The following is a 24,132-nucleotide window of genomic DNA, read 5'->3' on the forward strand; positions in this document are numbered from 1 at the left end:
CCAAAGGCGTTCCCTGACAGTGGATGTCCCCTTTGGTGTTACCTAACACACCCCCTCCCTCCAGAATCCCCCCAATAAACTGCACAGCCATCACATCTTCCAGTTTAATGATCAATAAACTGCATGTCAGCCACAAACAAACTTTAGGAGACCAGATGTCAAGGGGGCCCACAGCAGCCAATCACATTTCAGACACTCCTCTTCTACTGCTGGTACAAGGGGGGCGAGTAATAAAGATCGACAATGTCTTTGCTGTCTTTCACATTTCTGATCTCTCCAGTACCCTTCCAGGTGATCACCATCATTCACGTCAACCTTCTGCTGGTAAAAAAAGATTGTGCCAGAGGTAACCAGCATAAAATTAAAAAATGTCGGAATAAAATAACAAATTTAAAATGATAAAAATGTTACTAGATTTTTGTTACTGAAATTAAAATATTGAAATTAGAAGAGAAAGTCTCAGAAAAGCTCCATAAAAGGTTCGGAAATGCAGCAGACCTTGGTGGCAACTGATATCTGATTGGATGCTGTGGGTGGCCCTTACTTGCGATTGGTCCCCCGCACCCTCCTGAGGTGAGGCCAGTGAATATGTGGTTTCTTCCTGGCAGATTCTGCACATTCGTCGGTGAATATGGAGCTGGCCTCGCCCCTCCTGCATTGGCACATAACGGGCACCCACCGTGCCAGACGTCCAGCTTACAGTGGTGTAGTGTGAACAGACCGCTATATAGAAACTGTACAATGACACAACACAGTACGGACACACAACGTGGCACAGACATAACGAGGAGCACACACAGGCCGCATCGCTGTACACACTATGGTGACACAGTGCCGCCTCCGCTACAGGCTCCACAAACAATGAGAATCCAAGCCTGGTACCCATGGAAGGGTCTTCATTGCGGTCTTGTCCTTCACTCCACGCACTCCCTTCATTCACTCTGCTGTTCTCTGTTCCAGCCACGGCTCATGGCGCCCACCACTACAGCGTACAACTGAGTCCACGCTTCTCTGGCTTCTGGTGTGAACAGTTCTCCCAGACCGGATTCCAGAGCAAAGAGCAGCGACTCGCCCACCGTCTGTAGAAATAAAAGACCTCTTAGAAGTTCCGCTTTCTAACAGGCATTACACCAGTTGCTGTAGAGATTCTCAACTGACATCAACTGCACTGGGTGAGAACTGATAGAGCTACTTAGCCTAAATCTAATAATTCAGTCTGCATGGAGACCCCACTGTACTGCTCTAACCCCTGGGGTATCCTCTTTGACCCCCCCCCCTCCTAAGTTGACCCCTCTGACCCTACCTAGATAGACCTATCTGACCATCAGCCCCAACTGGGGTGACCTCTCTGACCACTGTCCCTTTTTGGGGTGACCCCTTTGACCAATAGCCGTACCTGGGGTGACTTCTGACCACTATGCATGTCTGGGGTGGTCTCTCTGACCACTGTACTTGCCTGGGGTGACATCTTTGACCGTCGTCTTTTCTTGGGATGACCCCTTTTGTTCAACAGCCCCACCTGGGGTGACCTGTGACCACCATGTCTGTCTGGGGTGACCTACCTGACCATGCCTCCCGGAAGGTGACCCGACTATCTGCTCCATCCCTCTAATTACACCTTTCTAGGGGGTCTTTAGAAATAGCTAATCATACATTTAACGTTTTTGGCCTTATATCATGAAAATACATTTATTTGAAATTAAAATGCACTCTGCCATTTCAACTGTCAGCTTGTGGGAAAAGATAGACTTGTTACCTAATTGGACCCCCAGGAAGCCTCACCTGACCACTCTTTGCACACGTGAGGGTGACCCTTTTGATCACACCCTCTGGGAATGAACCCCCTGTGGTGACCAGTCCTGTTTGTGACATCTGACCCTTCTGACCACTGCCCCCATATTCCGTGACCCCTCTGGTCTGCCTGAAGTGAAACATCTGACTACCAGCCCCACCTGGAGTGATCTCTCTGAGCACTATCCCTCCCCAGGGTGACCCCTCTGACTACCATCTCTCCCTTTGGAGGGGCCTTTTGGACCAACAGCCCCGCCTGGGATAACCCAAGACCACCATCCTGTCAGGGCGAGACCTTGATCAGAAAGGTCAACTCTGAGTTGACCTCTGATAACTGTCCCTCTTGGGTGACCCCTTTGAGCAACAGCCCCAGCTGTGGTGTCCTCTGACCACCATCCCTGTCTGGAGTGGTCTCTATGGCCATGTTCCCCCGAAATCTGCCCTCCCTGAAAATCTGCCCGATCTATTTTCACCTTTCTGGGGCCCTTTAGAAATATTTCATTATATATTTAAAGATTTTGGTATGTTATCATGAAAAGACATTTGCTGGATAATAATGGTCATGTGCATTGTGGATTGTCAGCTCTTGAGAGCAGGAAGTGATAAGCAAACACCTCCCACCTTGAACGATTCCAGCTTGACGCCAGTTGCGCGATGTTTGCGTCCCAGGCCGGTCAGATATTCGTCCAGAGATGACAACGAGTCCAGGCTGCTCACCGCGGCATCGATAACAGTCATAACCTGACAAGAAAGCACAGCTGCAATAAAAGATACCATCACTAGCACATATCTGACAAGGAAACGTGGGGGAAAGGGGTGACCTATTAAAACCAACCAATAATCTTTCACTGATGAAGAGCTAAATCTGACTGCAGGGCCAAAAGGGGCAACTGACAGAAGGGGCTACCCCACTATACAAAAATGATAGAAATCAATATAAAAAAAAAAATTTAAAATAATATAAAATGTATAATAAAAAACATACTCTATTTTAATAAATGTATCCTGGGAAGTAATATTTTTCCGGCCATCATCTGTAAAACTTGGCACTGGTATATTGTATCCTTTTTCAAAAATGCATTTTTGCCGCCTTAAAGCGGAGTTCCACCCTAAAAATGAACTTTATATTAACAGCTTGCCTTTAATGTAAAAAAAAAAAAATATATATATATATATATATATTTTTTTTGTTTTTACTCACTTCTATCTGGCTGTTACTAGGCAAATCTTTCGTAATCTGCCTAGTTCCTCGTTCAACTTCCTGTCCTAAGACCCCATTGCCTCCTGGGAAATTATGACACTCATCTCCCAGGAGTCTCTGGGCATTACTGTGCCTAAAAAAAAAATCGCCCAGCATGCACCTCTCCCTGAAAACCAGGAAGAAAAAGGAACTGGGCTTCACATGCCCACACATATGATGGATACAGCCACAACATGAGCTGGAGGATATAAGGCAAGTGTTTGCAATGATTTCTGGAACGATTGGGGAGCTATTAATATGTTTTAGGGACTATTTAATGTGATTCATTTTAGCTTGCAAAAGAAAAAAATTATGCCCGGAACCCCGCTTTAAGCAAACCACACATAGAGCACTATGACATCATGTGTGACCTCAGAATGACGTTGTGTCATGCATTTAAAAATGTGCGACTGTCATTGAGAGTGTAGACCAACAATGGGCTAGATTCAGATAGCCCTGCATAATGTTGTGCGGGCGTAACGTATCTCCGATACGTTACGCCGCCGTATCTCCGCATCTCCGATACGTTACGCCGCCGTAAATTAGGGCGCAAGTTCTGTATTCAGAAAGAACTTGCGCCCTAAGTTACGGCGGCGTAGCGTATGTGGTCCGGCGTAAGCCCGCCTAATTCAAATTTGGATGATGCGGGCGTGTTTTATCTAAATTTACTGTGACCCCACGTATTTGATGTTTTTTTTACGAACGGCGCATGCGCCATTCGTGAAAGAATCCCAGTGCGCATGCTCGAAATTACGCCGCAAATCGTCAATGCTTTAGACGTGAACGTAACTTACGTACAGCCCTATTCGCGAACGACTTACGCAAACGACGTAAAATTTTAAAAATTCGACGCGGGAACGACGTCCATACTTAACATTGCGTACGCCTCATATAGCAGGAGTAACCTTATGCCGGAAAAAGCCCAACGTAAAAAAAATGCGCCGGGCGTATGTACGTTTGTGAATCGGTGTATCTACCTAATTAGCATATTCCTTGCGTAAATCAACGGAAGCGCCACATAGCGGCCAGCGTAAATATGCAACTAAGATACGACGGTATAAGAGACTTACGCCAGTCGGATCTCAGCCAAATTTCGGCGTATCTTGCTTTCTGAATACAGAAAGAAGATACGCCGGCGCAGATTTGAATTTACGCGGCGTATCAATAGATACGACGGCGTAAATTCTTTCTGAATCTAGCCCTCTGTGTATAAGGTCCCCCCCCAAGCTCTAAAATTGGGCCTGCCTGACTGGCTGCAGCTAGGTCCAGTGAAGAGTGGAGGTGCTCAGTAACTTTTGGTCCTCATTAGACTGACCAGAAGGAATATGAACTTTTTATGTAAATGGCGAGATACCAACCTTGGAGGATCGGACCAAGAAGATAGTTACTCACTTTGCGGATGTGTTCGCTGAACTCACTGGAGCTCAGACATTCCCGGACAGTCGAGAAATGTGCAGAATTGTACTGGAAGAGGAAGACTAAGTCCGGCTCCAACTCGAACAACCTGCAAAAGAGCCAGAGACCATCAGATACAAGAACATTTCCAACACTTGGTTGAGATCAATTGATAATATGGTGCAGAAATCCATGACCATTCCCTGACTGCAGTGCCTAGGGCGCACTGCTGCCTATGGCGCCCGGCCACTGGTGGTCCTACTCTCTTCTCTCTGCAATAAGCAACTAAGTCTCAGCATCAGCAAGCAGCCGCTGCTCCGTTTGTACATAGTGTCAGAGCGTAGCTGTGGCGGAGGATTGTGTTTGTGTCCTGACTCCCGAATAATTGGAAGCAAGCAAACATTAATTGATGGGCGCTGGTAGGCTGCATTGATGGGCGCTGGTAGGCTGCATTGATGGGCGCTGGTCATAGGTGTGCGCAGCCTATTGCATTAGGGTGTGCACCCCACAACTCAAACACATGCGTGTGGGTATGTGTGTAATATATATATATATATATATATATATATATATATATATATATACACATATACATTCAGACACACACACACTCTTGTAAAGAGTTTTCATTTTATGGCAGAATTTGACAGAGGGGGAGAGAGAGGGAGTGAGAAGAAAAGAAGGGGGGAGAGAGAGGAGGGGAGAGAAAAAGAAGGGGAGAGAGAGAGAGGGGGTGAGAGAGTTGGATAAGAGAGAGGGGTGAGAAAGATGGGGGGGTCAGAGAAAGAGAGAGGAGGTAAGAGAGTGGTGTGAGACAGAGGGAGGGGTGAGAGAGAGAGGGTGAGGGGAGGTAAGAGAGAGGGGAGGGTGAGGGGGGTGAGAGAGAGAGAGAGAGAGGATGGGGTAAGAGAGATATGGATTACCTGCAGATATGGATTACTCTGGATATGTAGTGCGTGACAGGGCATAGTGGGCCCCCCTTCCCTTGGGTCCCATTTGCCCTGCACACTTCTGTACACTGGATGATACACTGGATAGCACTAGTGCATGGGGGACCTGGCACCCCCCCTGCGCACGCCTATGGCGCTGGTAAAGGCTGCATTTGATGGGCACTGGTGGGCTGCATTTGATGGGCACTGGTGGGCTGCATTTGATAGGCACTTCATTAAAAACGTGGGGTATACATGGGCTGGGCAAAGGGGGTGGATTCATGGGTGGAGCACAGGTGGGGGGGGGGGGCAAAATGAAGTTTCACCTAGGGAGTCAAAAATAAGCTGGATGCATTGCTTGAAAGCAGAAAGTAAGGGTCTGGAGGAGGACCAGTGGAGGGCTGGAGATCTCCTGCAGCTGCAGGAGAGGTGTGAGGGCCACATGAAGTGGCCTGGAGGGCCAGATTCGGCCCGCAGGCCTTGTGTTTGACACCTGTGCTCTAAAGTAAACACATTCTGTTTACCCTGGAGAGGTTCCAATGACTATATAAAAACTTAAATTCGATTTATAACTTGTGTGGTGCATGAAAAGCCAGATTTCTTCCTTTTTCAATGAGGTTCATGTCCCTAGCCTTGTTGCTGGTAATAGGTGTCATTTCAGAGTGGAGTCTTTTCTTCATCAGTTTCGTCAGACTTAGAACAGGAATTCTGATCTGATTCACGGCTCCTATCAGAATGAGAATTCCCAGTTTGATATCTTCTTTCTGAGTCTGACCACACCAGAACCATCAAAGAATTTAGAATTCCTGACCACCAATGAACCCATTAACAGGATCAGAATTTTTGTCCAAAGTCTGGCTAAAAGAATTATTTTCTTTCTTCATAATAGTATTATATGCAAGTCTGGCCATTGTTGGCGCCACCGCCAAGATCAGAATTCATGTCCCGAGTCTGGCGACCATTACCAAGATAAGAATTCTTGTGCCGAGTCTGGCCACCATTGGAGCCATTCCCAAGATCAAAATTCCTGTCCCGAGTCTGGCCACCTTTAAAATCATTGCCAAGATCAAAATTCCTGTCCCCAGTCTGGCCACCTTTGGAGTCATTGCCAAGATCAAAATTCCTGTCCCCAGTCTGGCCACCTTTGGAGTCATTGCCAAGATCAAAATTCCTGTCATGAGGCTGGTCAGCATTGGAGCCATTGCCAGGATCGGAATTCTTGTCCCGAGTCTGGCCACCATTGGAGTCATTGCCAAGATCGGAATTCTTGTCCCGAGTCTGGCCACTATTGGAGCCACTGCCAAGATCAAAATTCTTGTCCCGAGTCTGGCCACCATTGGAGCCATTGCCAAGATCAAAATTCTTGTCCCGAGTCTGGCCACCATTGGAGTCATTGCCAAGATCGGAATTCTTGTCCCGAGTCTGGCCACTATTGGAGCCACTGCCAAGATCAAAATTCTTGTCCCGAGTCTGGCCACCATTGGAGCCATTGCCAAGATCAGAATTCTTGTCCCGAGTCTGGCCACTATTGGAGCCATTGCCAAGATCTGAATTCTTGTCCTAAGTCTGGCCACCATTGGATTCATTGCCAAGATCAAAATTCCTGTCCCCAGTCTGGCCACCATTGGAGCCATTCCCAAGATCAAAATTCCTGTCCCGAGTCTGGCCACCTTTGGAGTCATTGCCAAGATCAAAATTCCTGTCCCCAGTCTGGCCACCTTTGGAGTCATTGCCAAGATCAAAATTCCTGTCCCGAGTCTGGCCACCATTGGAGTCATTGCCAAGATCAAAATTCCTGTCCCAAGTCTGGCCAGCACTGGAGCCACTGCCAAGATCAGAATTCTTGTCCCGAGTCTGGCCACCATTGGAGCCATTCCCAAGATCAAAATTCCTGTCCAGAGTCTGGCCACCATTGGATTCATTGCCAAGATCAAAATTCCTGTCATGAGGCTGGTCAGCACTGGAGCCATTGCCAGGATCGGAATTCTTGTCCCGAGTCTGGCCACCATTGGAGTCATTGCCAAGATCGGAATTCTTGTCCCGAGTCTGGCCACTATTGGAGCCACTGCCAAGATCAAAATTCTTGTCCCGAGTCTGGCCACCATTGGAGCCATTGCCAAGATCGGAATTCTTGTCCCGAGTCTGGCCACCATTGGAGCCATTGCCAAGATCAGAATTCTTGTCCCGAGTCTGGCCACTATTGAAGTCATTGCCAAGATCAGAATTCTAGTCCCAAGTCTGGCCACCATTGGAGCCATTCCCAAGATCAAAATTCCTGTCCAGAGTCTGGCCACCATTGGATTCATTGCCAAGATCAGAATTCTAGTCCCAAGTCTGGCCACCATTGGAGCCATTGCCTAGATCAGAACTCCTCTCTTGATTCTGGATACCCGGCAGGTTTAGAATACTTAACCTGAATCTGGCCACTATTCGAGTAATTGCAGGGATCACAATTCCCTTGACCCTCATCAGTCTAAACAATAAATCTTTTCTGTCACTGCCACCCTTTGGTCTTAGTAAAGTCTAAGAACTGAACGGTTACACCTCTGAGCAGCTCCTCAACAACGCTTCTTATTCTGTCAGACTGATCGATGAAGAATTTCTGAATTATAATATGCAAAATTCACAGTGTTCATTCATACAATGGCAGCATGCGTGGGACCCCAGCATTTGGTTTTCCATTAAATCTGTATTAACCACTTAAGCCCCGGACCAATATGCTGCTAAATGCCCAAAGGCATTTTTACAATTCGGCACTGCGTCACTTTAACAGACAATTGCGCGGTCGTGCGACGTGGCTCCCAAACAAATTTGGTGTCTTTTTTTCCCACAAATAGAGCTTTCTTTTGGTGGTATTTGATCACCTCTGCGGTTTTTATTTTTTGCGCTATAAACAAAAATAGAGCGACAATTTTGAAAAAAAATTCAATATTTTTTACTTTTTGCTATAATAAATATCCCCCAAAAACATATATAAAAACATTTTTTTTCCTCAGTTTAGGCCGATACGTATTCTTCTACCTATTTTTGGTAAAAAAAAAAAATCGCAATAAGTGTTTATCGATTTGGTTTGCGCAAAATTTATAGCGTTTACAAAATAGGGGATAGTTTTTTTAAATTTTTATTATTTTTATTTTTTTTACTACTATTGGCGGCGATCAGCGATTTTTTTCGTGACTGCGACATTATGGCGGACACTTCGGACAATTTTGACACATTTTTGGGACCATTGTCATTTTCACAGCAAAAAATGCATTTAAATTGCATTGTTTATTGTGAAAATGACAATTGCAGTTTGGGAGTTAACCACAGGGGGCGCTGTAGGAGTTAGGGTTCACCTAGTGTGTGTTTACAACTGTAGGGGGGTGTGGCTGTAGGACTGACATCATCGATCGAGTCTCCCTAATAAAAGGGATCACACGATCGATACGCCGCCACAGTGAAGCACGGGGAAGCCGTGTTTACATACGGCTCTCCCCGTTCTTCAGCTCTGGGGAGCGATCGCGACGGAGCGGCTATAAACAAATAGCCGTGCCGTCGTCCCGGATCGCTCCCCGCGGGAATCCGCACGCAGCGGAGGGGGTCCCGATTGGACCCCCCACCCGCTAGAAGGCAAGGACGTACCTGTACGCCCTTCTGCCTGTCCGTGCCATTTTGCGGACGTAAATAGTCGTGCGGCGGGCGTTAAACACTAAAGAAAGCATTTATTATATTGCATGGAGTTTGCATGTTTTCCCTGTGCCTGTGTGGGTTTCCTCCGGGTACTCTGGTTTCTTCTCACACTCCAAAGACATGCTGGTAGTTAAAGTGGAACTTCACCCTCCCAATTAACATTGATTATTTTTGAACATCAAGCTGCGAGCATTAGTAAATAGATAGGAAAGTATATCATATTTGTTTGTTTTAAACTTGCTTTTTTACATTTCTTCAGTTACTTCCTGGTTTCTTGCCTAAGCAGAAGATGCCATACATCTCTTCAGAAGGGGAGGATAGGAGGAGGAGAGGTTTTCTCTACTAAGCACACTCTCCTGCATGCATGTCTTAGCTAAGGGCAGATGGATTCCAGGAAGTAAATGCTACATGAATTAATTGCCCTTACTCAAGATGGCCATGGCCAGAAATGCTGGGGGGGTTGTTTTTCAAAGTAATTTCTCAACAAAATAAAGCATTGAGACATGGTTTGATTTGAATATTAATGGTGCATGGTAACCAATCAGCTTCATTGTCAAAGCTTAACTGAACAAGCTGAAGTCAGAAGCCGATTGGTTACCATGCACAGCTGCACCAGATTCAGTTTTAGTAAATCTCCCCCACAGTGTTCACTTTTTACCAAGAAAATTAATAAAACGCGATCTGACCGAATATTTTCCAAAAGAACTGAATATCAAGTGAATGAGGAAAAAACACATATGACTGTATAGTGCCTGTATACCCCATGCCATGTCGTACTACAAATCCCAGAATGCCCCCTGCAGTATTTTCTGTCTCTGTAGAACTACAAATCCCAGAATGCCCCCTGCAGTATTTTCTGTCTCTGTAGAACTACAAATCCCAGAATGCCCCCTGCAGTATTTTTCCGTTTTTGTAGAACTACAAATCCCAGTATGTCCCCTGCAGTATTTTTCTGTCTCTGTAGTACTACAAATCCCAGAATGTCCCCTGCAGTATTTTCTGTCTCTGTAGTACTACAAATCCCAGTATGTCCCCTGCAGTATTTTCTGTCTCTGTAGTACTACAAATCCCAGGATGTCCCCTGCAGAATTTTCTGTCTCTGTAGTACTACAAATCCCAGGATGTCCCCTGCAGTATTTTTCTGTCTCTGTAGAACTACAAATCCCAGTATGCCCACTGCAGTATTACAACTCCCAGCATGTCCACTGGAGTATTGTCTGTCTCTGTAGTACTACAAATCCCAGCATGCCCCACAGGTTTATCTCGTGTCTCTGTATCATTACAAGTCTCGGCATCTTCCAATAGGATCTTAACCATATGTACACACCCACCATATCTCTGCAGCTGCCTTTCCAGTCCCTGTAGAACTACAAGTTCCAGCATCCCCTCTACTCTTTAAAAAAAGGATTTTTGTACTCACCGTAAAATCCATTTCTCTGAGTTCATAGACGGACACAGCCTTCATTGACATCACAGCTAGCACATCATCTCCTGGTAGGAAGAAGCATAACCCTAAGGTCAATGAAGGCTGTGTCCGTCTATGAACGAAAGAGAAAATACAACACCCCCTCCCCGGCATTGTAGAACTACAATTCCCAGCACCCCAGCACTGGCCAATGCCTCTGGCAAAAAATGCATAACACTACAAAAATATATATTTTCCTCCCTCTGATTGGACAGCGATACCCGGACCACACGCAGCACAGCTGAACTTTCTCACTTTCACCAGATGATGAAACCCTGCGAGTCTCCCGCCATCGGTCATTCCCGGCGGATCTCAGTGGAGGTCCCGGTCTGATGGAACGGGTGAATTGAAGGAGCTCTGGACCTCCCATAATAGCAGCTGAATCATAAGTCATATAAAGTGTCATCAGCAGCATGATGGGGGCTTTGTGGACAACCTGACCACACAATGATCACACACAATGATCACACAATGACCACACACAATGATCACACAATGACCACACACAATGATCACACAATGACCACACACAATGATCACACAATGACCACACACAATGATCACACAATGACCACACACAATGATCACACAATGACCACACACAATGACCACACACAATGACCACACACAATGACTACACACAATGACCACACACAATGATCACACAATGACTACACACAATGATCACACAATGATCACACAATGATCACACACAATGATCACACACAATGATCACACACAATGATCACACACAATGACTACATAATGATCACACAATGACTACACAATGATCACACAATGACCACACAATGATCACACAATGACTACACACAGATTGAGGAAATCCCCCACTGTGCATATTTATTGGATGAGGTGCAGAGCTCCTGCATTGGGGTGCAGAGCCCCATCACTGCCCTGGGATGTCGGAGCGATGGAGGTCAAGGCAAGGAGTCATCACTGAGAATCACATCTGGGGCATGCCAATGCTATGCCCACAGCCTATAGGTCCTTATTAAGCCCCCACACCGGAAAAGTGTTTGCCGTTATATATTCCACTGCTGCCACTTTAAACTCAGTGCTACCCCCCCCCCCATAGTATGCTATGGGGGGGGGGGTATATACCTCCCCGTATAGTATAACTTCCGATGCCAGCCTTCACCTATAGTACCACGCTTGGTACCATTCTTCCTCTATAATACAGCACGTGGTATACTTGGATTTTGCAAAAGTGTTCAATACAGTTCCCCACACACGGCTCATGTGTAAGGTAAGGTCTACAGGATTGGAAATATCAGTTTGTAAATGGATAGAAAACTGGCTAAAAGACAGAATTCAGAGAGTCGTGGTTAATGATTCTTACTCTGAATGGTCCAAGGTTATCAGTGGTGTACCCCAAGGTTCAGTGTTATCAGTGGTGTACCCCAAGGTTCAGTGTTATCAGTGGTGTACCCCAAGGTTCAGTGTTATCAGTGGTGTACCCCAAGGATCAGTGATATCAGTGGCAAACCCCAAGGTTCAGTGTTATCAGTGGTGTACCCCAAGGATCAGTGATATCAGTGGTGTACCCCAAGGATCAGTGATATCAGTGGTGTACCCCAAGGATCAGTGTTATCAGTGGTGTACCCCAAGGATCAGTGTTATCAGTGGTGTACCCCAAGGATCAGTGTTATCAGTGGTGTACCCCAAGGTTCAGTGTTATCAGTGGTGTACCCCAAGGATCAGTGTTATCAGTGGTGTACCCCAAGGTTCAGTGTTATCAGTGGTGTACCCCAAGGTTCAGTGTTATCAGTGGTGTACCCCAAGGTTCAGTGTTATCAGTGGCGTACCCCAAGGTTCAGTGTTATCAGTGGTATACCCCAAGGATCAGTGTTATCAGTGGCGTACCCCAAGGTTCAGTGTTATCAGTGGCGTACCCCAAGGATCAGTGTTATCAGTGGTGTACCCCAAGGTTCAGTGTTATCAGTGGTGTACCCCAAGGTTCAGTGTTATCAGTGGTGTACCCCAAGGTTCAGTGTTATCAGTGGCGTACCCCAAGGTTCAGTGTTATCAGTGGTATACCCCAAGGATCAGTGTTATCAGTGGCGTACCCCAAGGTTCAGTGTTATCAGTGGCGTACCCCAAGGTTCAGGGTTATCAGTGGTGTACCCCAAGGTTCAGTGTTATCAGTGGTGTACCCCAAGGATCAGTGTTATCAGTGGTGTACCCCAAGGTTCAGTGTTATCAGTGGTGTAACCAAAGGTTCAGTGTTATACCCCAAGGATCAGTGTTATCAGTGGTGTACCCCAAGGATCAGTGTTATCAGTGGTGTACCCCAAGGTTCAGTGTTATCAGTGGTGTACCCCAAGGATCAGTGTTATACCCCAAGGATCAGTGTTATCAGTGGTGTACCCCAAGGTTCAGTGTTATCAGTGGTGTAACCAAAGGTTCAGTGTTATACCCCAAGGATCAGTGTTATCAGTGGTGTACCCCAAGGATCAGTGTTATCAGTGGTGTACCCCAAGGTTCAGTGTTATCAGTGGTGTACCCCAAGGATCAGTGTTATCAGTGGTGTACCCCAAGGATCAGTGTTATCAGTGGTGTACCCCAAGGATCAGTGTTATACCCCAAGGATCAGTGTTATCAGTGGTGTACCCCAAGGTTCAGTGTTATCAGTGGTGTAACCAAAGGTTCAGTGTTATACCCCAAGGATCAGTGTTATCAGTGGTGTACCCCAAGGATCAGTGTTATCAGTGGTGTACCCCAAGGATCAGTGTTATACCCCAAGGATCAGTGTTATCAGTGGCGAACCCCAAGGTTCAGTGTTATCAGTGGTGAACCCCAAGGTTCAGTGTTATCAGTGGTGTACCCCAAGGTTCAGTGTTATCAGTGGTGTACCCCAAGGATCAGTGTTATCAGTGGTGTACCCCAAGGATCAGTGTTATCAGTGGTGTACCCCAAGGATCAGTGTTATACCCCAAGGATCAGTGTTATCAGTGGTGTACCCCAAGGTTCAGTGTTATCAGTGGTGTACCCCAAGGAACAGTGTCATCAGTGGTATACCCCAAGGATCAGTGTTATACCCCAAGGATCAGTGTTATCAGTGGTGTACCCCAAGGTTCAGTGTTATCAGTGGTGTACCCCAAGGTTCAGTGTTATCAGTGGTGAACCCCAAGGGTCAGTGTTATCAGTGGTGTACCCCAAGGTTCAGTGTTATCAGTGGTGTACCCCAAGGATCAGTGTTATCAGTGGTGTACCCCAAGGTTCAGTGTTGGGACACTTACTATTTATATCTTAATAAATGATATTGGGTCTGGGATTAAAGTAACATTTCTGTCTTTGCAGATGACACCAAGCTATGCCGTGGAATAACGTCCTTACAGGATGTCTCCAATTTACAAGCCGACCTCAATGCTCTGTCTAATTGGGCGACTAAGTGGCAAACGAGGTTTAATGTTGATAAATGTAAAGTTATGCACTTGGGGGCTAAGAATATGCATCATACATACTAAGGGGGGGGGGGGGTACAACTGGAGGGATCCGTAGCGAATAAGGATTTGGGGGTTCTGGTAGATCATAAGCTCAATAATGGCATGCAATGCCAAGCTGCGGTTTCCAAAGCGAGCAAAGTCCTTTCTTGTATAAGAGAGGTATGGACTCCAGAGAGAGAGATATCATTTTGCCCCCCCTGTACAAATCATTAGTAAGTCCTCATCTGGAATATGCAGTTCAGTTTTGGGCCCCAGTTCTCAAAAAGGATATCGGGGAACTGGAGAAAGTGCAGAGAAGAGCAACCAAACTGATAAGAGGCATGGAGGAGCTCAGCTATGAGGAGAGATTAGAGGAACTGAATATATTCTCTCTTGAGAAGAGGAGATTAAGGGGGGGGGGTGATCAACATGTACAAATATTTAAGGGGTCCATATAGTGAACTTGGTGTTGAGTTATTCACTTTAAGGTCATCACAGAGGACAAGTGGGCACTCTTTACATCTGGAGGAAAAAAGATTTAATCACCAAATACGGAAAGGTTTCTCCACAGTAAGAGCTGTGAAAATGTGGAACAGACTCCCTCCAGAGGTGGTTCTGGCCAGCTCAGTAGATTGCTTTAAGAAAGGTCTGGATACTTTCCTGAATGTACATAATATAACTGGGTACTAACATTTATAGGTAAAGTTGATCCGGGGAAAATCCAATTGCCTCTCGGGGGATCAGGAAGGAATTTTCCCCTGCTGTAGCAAATTGGATCTGCTGGGGTTTTTCGCCTTCCTCTGGATCAACTGTGGGTGAAGGATTGTGTATATGGGATTGTATGTTGTTTTTTTGGCTGAACATGATGGACTTGTGTCTTTTTTCAGCCTGGCTATGTAACCCGGTGCCTGCCATTCTCCCAGTATAGTACAACTTATGGTGTTAGCCTCTGTCTAACGTATATTGCGCAGTGCCAGTTTCACCCACAGTACAGTGCCTGGTACCAGTCTCCCTCTATAGTACCCAGTGCCATCATCCCTCTTATAGAACATCTCTCTGTCCCAGACTTCCCCTACAGTAGAGTTCCTAGTTCCAGTCTTTCCCTATAGTACAGCACTTACTGGCAAGTGCCAACTGCCCCCTAGGTCCCGTATCCCTCTTACAGTACAGTGCCCAATGCCAGCCTTCTCCCTTAGTACAGAATGCAGTTTCACCCTTACCTTATAGAATAGTGCAAAGTAGAAGCTACCCCTATACTACAATGCATGGTTTTAGCCTCTCATTATAATATAGTGCCCAGTACCAATTTATCCTTAAGGTAGAGTGCCCAGTGCCAGTCCCCTTCTATAGTACATGACCCAGTGCCATCCTCCCAATATAGAGCAGCTCTGTCCCAGCCTTCATCTACAGTATAGTTCCCAAGTCCAGTCTTCCCCGTACAGTACAGTACCCACTGCCAGCTGCCCCCTATAGTATAGCACCTGGGTCATGTCTCCCTCTCATAGTACAGTACCCAATGCCAACCTTCTCCTATAGTATAGCATGTCGTTTCACCCTTACCTTATAGAATAGTACAAAGTAAAGGCTACCCCTATACTACAATGCGTGGTTTCAGACTCTCATTATATTATAGTGCCCAGTACCAGTTTACCCTCTAAAAGGTACAGTGCCTGGTGGCATTCTCCTTATAAATTACAGGGTTCAATGGCAACTTCTCCATATAGAACAGCTTTCTTTCCAGCCTCCCCCTATAGTATAGTTCCCAGGTCCTATAGTACAGCACCCACTGCCAGCCGCCCCCTATGGTATAGCACCTGGGTCCTGTCTTCTATATTACAGTGCCCAATGCCAACCTACCCCTATAGTATGGTGTGCAGTTTCAGCCTCACCTTATAATCCAGTGCCCAGGTCCAGTTTACCCCTATAGTACAATGCATGTGTTCCGCCGCCTCCTATAGTCCAGTGTCCAGGTCCAGTATACCCCTATAGTACAATACACAGGTTCAGCCTCCCCTTATAGAACAGTGCCCAGTGTCAGTTTCCCCTTATAGTAACACGCTTGCCAGTCTCCCTTTCAGTCCAATGCCAGGCTCACCTGGTGAACAGCACGGTGCCATGGTGTAACTGGTCCTGGCTCACTATCTGCCAGCTGTCCCGGATCAGCACTTTCTGGGGTTCTGTAAGCGTCTCTTTCTCCATGTTCCTCGGCTCGGTGCCCCCCCTCTCTACAGTCCTCTGGGGTGGTCGTGTAGTGGGCAGTGCCCAGCTTTATTGATGCCACAGGATGGTCAGCATGGCACAGAAAGAGATCTCTCAGTTTTGTAGATCTGCTTTATTCACTCATCTCGGTTTGGTGTGAGGGACTGTCAGCTCTTCCAGCATTTAAAGCCTCTCCGACCCCTCCCCCACATCCAGCACTCCGCTTAAAGGCACAGCATCCTCCATAGACTCCGGGATCTGTTTTCCCAGATGTTCCCGACTCCTGCTGGGAGAAGAAAACAACATTATTAACCCATCACATCCCAGTGTTACATTCCAATACAGAATATGGATCACTAGTAGCTACATTAATTACACTAATGGTGCTCCCCTACCACACTGTACCTCCAACACAGCCCCCCTTTCCCCACTATACCTGCCACACAGCCCACCTCACCACTATACCTCCAACACAAATGCCCCTCCCTCCCACCGCTTCACCACCACCATCATACCTCCAACACAAATACCCCTCCCTCCCACCGCTTCACCACCACCATCATACCTCCAACACAAATACCCCACGCCTCACCACCTACGCCTCACCACCAACACAAATATCCCTCCCTCCCACCCACGCCTCACCACCACACCTCCAACACAAATACCCCTCCCTCCCACCCACGCCTCACCTCCAACACAAATACCCCTCCCTCCCACCCACGCCTCACCTCCAACACAAATACCCCTCCCTCCCACCCACGCCTCACCTCCAACACAAATACCACCTCCCTCCCACTCATGCCTCACCACCACCATCATACCGCCAACACAAATACCCCTTCCCTCCCACTGCTTCACTACCACACCTCCAACACGCCCCTCCTTTCCACCCACGCCTCACCACCATCATACCTCCAACAGAAATACCCCCTCCTTCCCACCGCTTCGCCACCACCATCATACTTCCAACACAAATGCCCCTCCCTCCCACTGCTTCACCACCACCCCTCCAACACAAATGCCCCTCCCTCCCACCCACGCCTCACCACCATCATACCTCCAACAGAAATACCCCTCCCACCGCTTCGCCACCACCATTATATCTCCAACACAAATACCCCTTCCCTCCCACTGCTTCACCACCACGCCTCCAACACAAATGCCCCTCCCTCCCACCTACGCCTCACCACCATCATACCTCCAACACAAATGCCCCTTTGTCCCAACCACACCTCACTACCACCACCACGCCTCCAACACAAATGCCCCTCCCTCCCACCTACGCCTCACCACCATCATACCTCCAACACAAATACCCCTCCCTCCCTCTGCTTCACCACCACGCCTCCAACACAAATGCCCCTCCCTCCCACCCACGCCTCACCACCATCATACCTCCAACAGAAATACCCCCTCCTTCCCACCGCTTCGCCACCACCATTATATCTCCAACACAAATACCCCTTCCCTCCCACTGCTTCACCACCACGCCTCCAACACAAATGCCCCTCCCTCCCACCTACGCCTCACCACCATCATACCTCCAACACAAATGCCCCTTTGTCCCAACCACACCTCACTACCACCACCACGCCTCCAACACAAATGCCCCTCCCTCCCACCTACGCCTCACCACCATCATACCTCCAACACAAATGCCCCTTTGTCCCAACCACACCTCACTACCACCACCACAACTCCAACACAAATGCCCCTCCTTCCCACCACCATACCTCCAACACAAATGCCCCTCTCTCCCACCTCACCACCACCACAACTCCAACACAAATGCCCCTCCTTCCAAGACAAATGCTCCTCCCCCTCACCACCACCATACCCTCCAACACATGCCCCCCCACCCATTACTGTAACTCATTATAAAAAAACCCTTTAATGGCCTTTATGCAGTTTGATGTTCTATTGATGAGATGCTACAGAGGAGCCGTTATATATCCTTTGTTTTCTGCTTTCTTCAGGAGTTCAAAACTTCAAGTGATATTTTCTTCAATGGATTTACAGACGTGCCGAAAACTATCTGGGCTGCAGACGTACATCACCCAGTACACGGTGAGGCCCCGTACACACGACCGAGTTTCTCGGCATAATTCAGCCAGAACCTCGGTCGGAGCTGCATTCTGCCGAGAAACCCGGCCGTGTGTACACTTTCGGCCGAGCAAACCGACGAGAATCTCGTCGTGCCAAATGGAGAACATGTTCTCTATTTCCTCGTTACTCAATGAGGAAATTTGGCTCGCCGAGATCCTCGGCGGCTTCACAAGAAACTCGACGAGCAAAACTATGTTTTGCTCGTCGAGTTTCTCGGTCGTGTGTACGGGGCCTGACTGTGAGCTTCAAGCTGTATTATTGCTGGTGAAATCCAGAGTATGCAGAGAAACACGCAACAGCAATGAGACATATAGAGGAACACGTGACAGCCATGTAACATACAGAGGAACATGTGATAGCTCTGAATCATGGACTCCCATGTATCTTGCAGAAAAACATGCAGCTCCCATGTAACATATGACTTCCATGTAGCATGCAGAGGAACTTGCGACTCCTGTGTTACATGCAGAGGAACCCAAGACAACCAAACCATATAACCTACAGAGCAACAAGCCACATGCAGAGGAAAGTGTGACTCTCATGTAACATGTAAAGGAACATGAAACTTCCATGTAACATGCAGAGGATTATGTGACTCCCTTGTAACATGCAGAAATATATTAAGCAACTGTGCGACATGCAAAAAAACAACAAGTTACTCCCTAGTATGCAGAGACCATGTTTCTCATGTATGTTACATGCAGAGGAACACGAGACAACCGAATCATGTAGCCTACAGAGCAACAAGCCACATGCAAAGGAAAGTGTGACTTCCATGTAACATGTAAAGGAACATGAAACTCCCATGTAACATGCAGAGGATTATGTGACTCCCTCGTAACATGCAGAGGAATATTAACCACATCCATACCAGCCCATTGTAAAATGACGTCCACAACGGACCTCTAACGATCCGGGTGGACGTCATATGACGTCCTGGGCTTTGTGGGGGGGATATCTGAATGATGCCTGCAGCTAGAGGCATCATTCAGATATCCTTCTCTTGTGCCGGCGATTCTGCACAACTTAAGAACGATCATAGCGGCGGTTCCGGTGCTTCTCCGGGCTCTCCCGTGCCATCGGGGGCCCGGAGAACGAATCGTCCGGCGCTGGCAGGAAGCATAGAGATGACTGGTGACCAGATGGTCACCAGTCATCTCTATGACCGGCGGAGGACCCGGGCGCGATGTGATGACGTCACGCCCGGGTCCCCGTAAGTAAACAAAGCCGCAATTGCGGCTGCTAAGCAACAGTAAGCATGAGATTGGTGAATTTTTTTTCACCGATTTCATGCCTGGAGGAGAGATGTGCGGTCTTATTGACCCTGCATCTCTCCATAAAGAGTACCTGTCACACACATTCCTATTACAAGGGATGTTTACATTCCTTGTAATAGGAATAAAAGTAATAATAAAAAAAATAAAATTAAAAAAAAAAGTGTAAAAAAATAAATAAATATGTAAAAAAAAAAAAAAAATTTTTAACGCCGCTGTCCCCAGTAGCTCGCGCGCAGAAGCGAACGCACACGCAAGTCCCGCCGACATATGTAAACGCCGTTTAAACCACATATGTGAGGTATCGCCGCGTGCGTTAGAGTGTGTGCAACAATTCTAGCACTAGATCTCCTCCGTAAATCTAAACTGGTAACCTGTAAAAAATTTCAAAGCGTTGCCTATGGAGATTTTTAAGTACCGAAGTTTGGCGCCATTCCATGAGTGTGCGCAATTTTAAAGCGTGACATGTTAGGTATCTATTTACTCGGTGTAACATCATCTTTCATATTTTACAAAAAAAATTGGGCTAACTTTACTGTTTTGTTATTTTTTTAATTCATGAAACAATTTTTTTCCCAAAAAAAGGCGTTTGAAAAATTATTGCGCAAATACCGTGCAAGATAAAACGTTTCAATGACCGTCGTTTTATTCCCTAGGGTGTCTGATAAAAAAAACATATGTTTAGGGGGTTCTGCGTAATTTTCTAGCAAAAAAATTATGATTTGTACATGTAGGAGAGAAGTGCCAGAATAGGCCTGGTATGGATGCGTGTATAAAAGCCTGGTATGGAAGCGGTTAAGCAAATGTGCGACATGCAAAGAAACAAGCTACTCCCTAGTATGCAGAGACCATGTTTCTCATGTATGTTACATGCAGAGGAACACGAGAAAGCCATGAAACCTATAGAGGAAAACGTAACTCCCGTGTCACATGCAGAGGAACACGCTTCTCCCATCTAACATAGAAGAATATGAGACAACTGCGGAACATGCAAAGAAATATGCTGCTCCTATGTAAGCAGAGATCGCGTTTCTCATATATGTTGTATCTATGCAGACATAGAGATTTCCCAGCAACCCTTATGTCCAGGGTATAAAAATAGCCAAACACATATTCTAATAAGCAGATTGTCATGAAATAATTGGTGGCGTTTCCGCGTGTTGCGGCTGATGAAGGGACAATTTATACTAATTAGCGGAGAGCACTGGCGAGTAATTATGGGTGACAGAGATTAATGGGCACTCCACAGACACTGATCCCCAGAACCTGGGCTGCAATTCACAGTGGTAAGCTCCAATACCGTACACAAATCTGTCCAATCACAACAGACCTACCGGAAGATGGTACGAAACAGACATCCTGAGCGAAAACATGCACGAAATTACAAGATAGACGGGCCACGCTGCAAGACCCCTCCTGGTTTGTAATACCTAAAAGGAACTTCACACGTGTTCCTCACCTTTCTCCATCTCGCTTTACAGATTTAATCAATTACCCTACAACAGGGGTGTCCAACCAGTGGCTCGTGGAGCCCTCTGATGTGGCCCGCGACCTCCTGCTCTGGGATGGAATAGAATAGAATACTGTTATTAAAGGGGTTTTCCACCCATTTTTTAAGTTTATTAAAAGTCAGCAGCTACAAAAAGTACTTACCTGCTCCAGCATTCCAGCGACGCTCCTCCCCCCCCCTCCCTGGCCGGCGTCTTCATTGTCACTGTGGGCACCCGGCCGTGACAGCTTTCGGCTTCACGGCCGGGCACCCACTGCGCATGCGCAAGCGGCACTGCGCATGCGAGCGCGGCCCGGCGCTGCGCTGTTTGATTGGACAGGCGATCGCCTAGGACCTGACGTGTCCTAGGCGATCGCCTACAGGGAGGGGCTGCCAAAAGGCGATTAAGCTTAAAGCCCCCACTCCCCCCCCCAAAAAAATTACATGCCAAATGTGGCATGCGCCGTCCGTGGAATTTCCCAGTGTGCATTGCTCCAAAGTACGCCGCGAGGACGTCATTGGTTTCGACGTGAACTTAAATGACGTCCAGCCCCATTCACGGACGACTTACGCAAACGACGTAACTTTTTCAAATTTCGACTCGGGAACGACGGCCATACTTAACATTGCTACGCCGCACTTATGCCACCATATAGCAGGGGCAACATTATGCCGGGAAAAGCCTAACGTAAACGGCATATCTTTACTGCGTCGGCTGCCCGTACGTTCGGGAATTCGCGTATCTAGCTAATTTGCATACTCGACGCGGAATTCGACTGAAGCGCCACCTAGCGGTCAGCAAAAATATTCAGTTAAGATCCGACGGCGTAAGACTTACGCCTGTCGGATCTAATGGATATCTATGCGTAACTGATTCTAAGAATCAGTCGCATAGATACAACGGCCCAGATTAGGACTTACGACGGCGTACATGTCGCTGCGCCGTCATAAGTCCTTTCAGAATCTGGCCCATTGTCTCTCAGACAGCATGATAGCACTTATTGTATGCAGATTTGAGGAATGGTGCACTTATTCCAAAAGTAATGTGACAATAAATCATTTAAGCAATTACAATATACACACACACACACACACACACGACAAACCAACCGTGATACGAAATTAATGTAATGGTATATAGATAGAAGCAAAGAAAGTCCCATATAAAAAAAAAGTCCTTTAAAAGACTTAAAGTGGATGTAAAGCCACTCTCATCCTTTCTAATCTCCTGCCATAGTGCTGATCTATAAGGATATAGATGCCTCCTGCATGTATCCTCACCTGTCAAATGTCTCCCCTCTGTCTGTTATAAGAACTGAAAAGCTGCAGATTCTGTGAGTGGATCTGTTGTCTGGAGTGGAGTCATGCTGTCAGTAGACTCTCCGCCCACCTCTACACTCCTTTTGTCAACATGCATTTTTTCCTATGTATTTCTTACACTGAATTCTGCTAGGATGACTAACATCCAGTCAAAATCCAGTAAAAGTAACCACATAACTTCAGAATAGGAGTGGGGGGTAGGAATTAAAAAAGAATGCCGGTCTCCAGGCTAGTGCATGAGATATGTTGATAACCTGTCACTCACAGCAAGGGGGCGTAACGGACTAAGGTTTTTCTCTGTAAGTCCGTTTTATTTCACTGAACAATAAAAGAGGATTGCTCAGAGCTGGATTAACTCTGTGTGGCAAGACTGGGCACAGATGATAGGAAATCGTATACTGTACATTGTGACATCAAAAAACAACAACAAAAAACCTTGGGTTTACATTCACTTTAATAGTCTTAAAACTTCTTAACCACTTAAGACCCGGACCTTTAGGCAGCTAAAGGACCCGGACAGTTTTTGCGATTCGGCACTGCGTCGCTTTGAATGACAATTGCGCGGTCGTGCGACGTGGCTCCCAAACAAAATTGGCGTCCTTTTTTTCCCACAAATAGAGCTTTCTTTTGGTTGTATTTGATCACCTCTGCGGTTTTTATTTTTTGCGCTATAAACAAAAATAGAGCGACAATTTTGAAAAAAATGCAATATTTTTTACTTTTTGCTATAATAAATATCCCCCAGAAATATATATAAAAAAAATGTTGGCGCTATATAAATCCTGTATAATAATCAGAAAGAACATAGCTTTGGAAAGGGACTCAAGCAATTTGTTCATGTGGTTCTAAAGACTGGTTCATCCTCCACAGGGATGGTCAACGTTTTGTTAAGACCTGATATTGCTGGATCCACATAGGAGGAAATCCACTTTTTGACAAAATCCTTCTTAAATGGGCACTGGGGTGTTATACAAGGGACAAAACAAAAAATGTATTTAATCTGTTATTCGAAATTAGTTTTGTTTATTCGTATTCTAAATCAATTAAACTTTTTGGAATTCGGATAGTTTTTGAATCAATTTCGAATAGTTTTCGAATTGGAATAGTTTTAACCACTTCCATACAGGGCACGTATACACCTTCCCGCCCAAGCCAATTTTCAGCTTTCAGCACTGTCGCACTTTGAATGGCAATTGCGCGGTCATGCTACACTGTACCCAAACAAAATTGGCGTCCTTTTTTTCCCACAAATAGAGCTTTCTTTTGGTGGTATTTGATCACCTCTGCGATTTTTTTTTTCTGCGCAACAACTAAAAAAAGACTGAAAATTTAAAAAAAAAAAAAACGTTTTTATTTTTTTCTGTTACATTTTTTGTAAATAAGTAAGTTTTCTCTTTCAATTACGGGCACTGATATGGCGGCACTGATGGGCACCGATGAGATGGCACTGATGGACATCAATGAGGTAGTACTGATGGGCACAGATGAGGTGGCACTGATTGGGGGCGCTTGTATGCGGCACTGATGGGCACACATAGGCGGCACTGATGGGCACACATAGGCGGCACTGGTGGGCACACATAGGCGGCACTGATGGGCACACATAGGCGGCACTGATGGGCACACACAGGCGGCACTGGGCACTCATAGGCGGCACAGATGGGCACTCATGGGCGGCACTTATGGGTGGCACTGATGGCTACTTATGGGTGGCACAGATGGGCACTGATAGGTGGGCACTGGGCATGGATGGGCACTGTGGGGTGGCACTGATGGACACTGTAGGGTGGCACTGATTAACCT

General features: G+C 46.5%; 1 protein-coding gene across 1 annotated transcript; it reads right to left on the reverse strand.

Moving 5' to 3' along the window:
• Positions 1 to 90: 90 nt before the first annotated feature.
• Positions 91 to 16,397, reverse strand: NGB (neuroglobin). The gene is made up of 4 exons (XM_040332189.1): positions 16,034 to 16,397; positions 4,424 to 4,535; positions 2,413 to 2,532; positions 91 to 1,079 (listed from the first exon to the last, which is right to left on the reverse strand). Exons 1-4 carry the CDS (start codon positions 16,135 to 16,137, stop codon positions 933 to 935), a joined length of 483 nt encoding a protein of 160 aa, XP_040188123.1. The 5' UTR covers positions 16,138 to 16,397; the 3' UTR covers positions 91 to 932.
• Between the last annotated feature and the right edge of the window lie 7,735 nt (positions 16,398 to 24,132).

Source organism: Rana temporaria, chromosome 13 (assembly GCF_905171775.1).
Source record: "Rana temporaria chromosome 13, aRanTem1.1, whole genome shotgun sequence".
Classification (NCBI taxonomy): domain Eukaryota; kingdom Metazoa; phylum Chordata; class Amphibia; order Anura; family Ranidae; genus Rana; species Rana temporaria.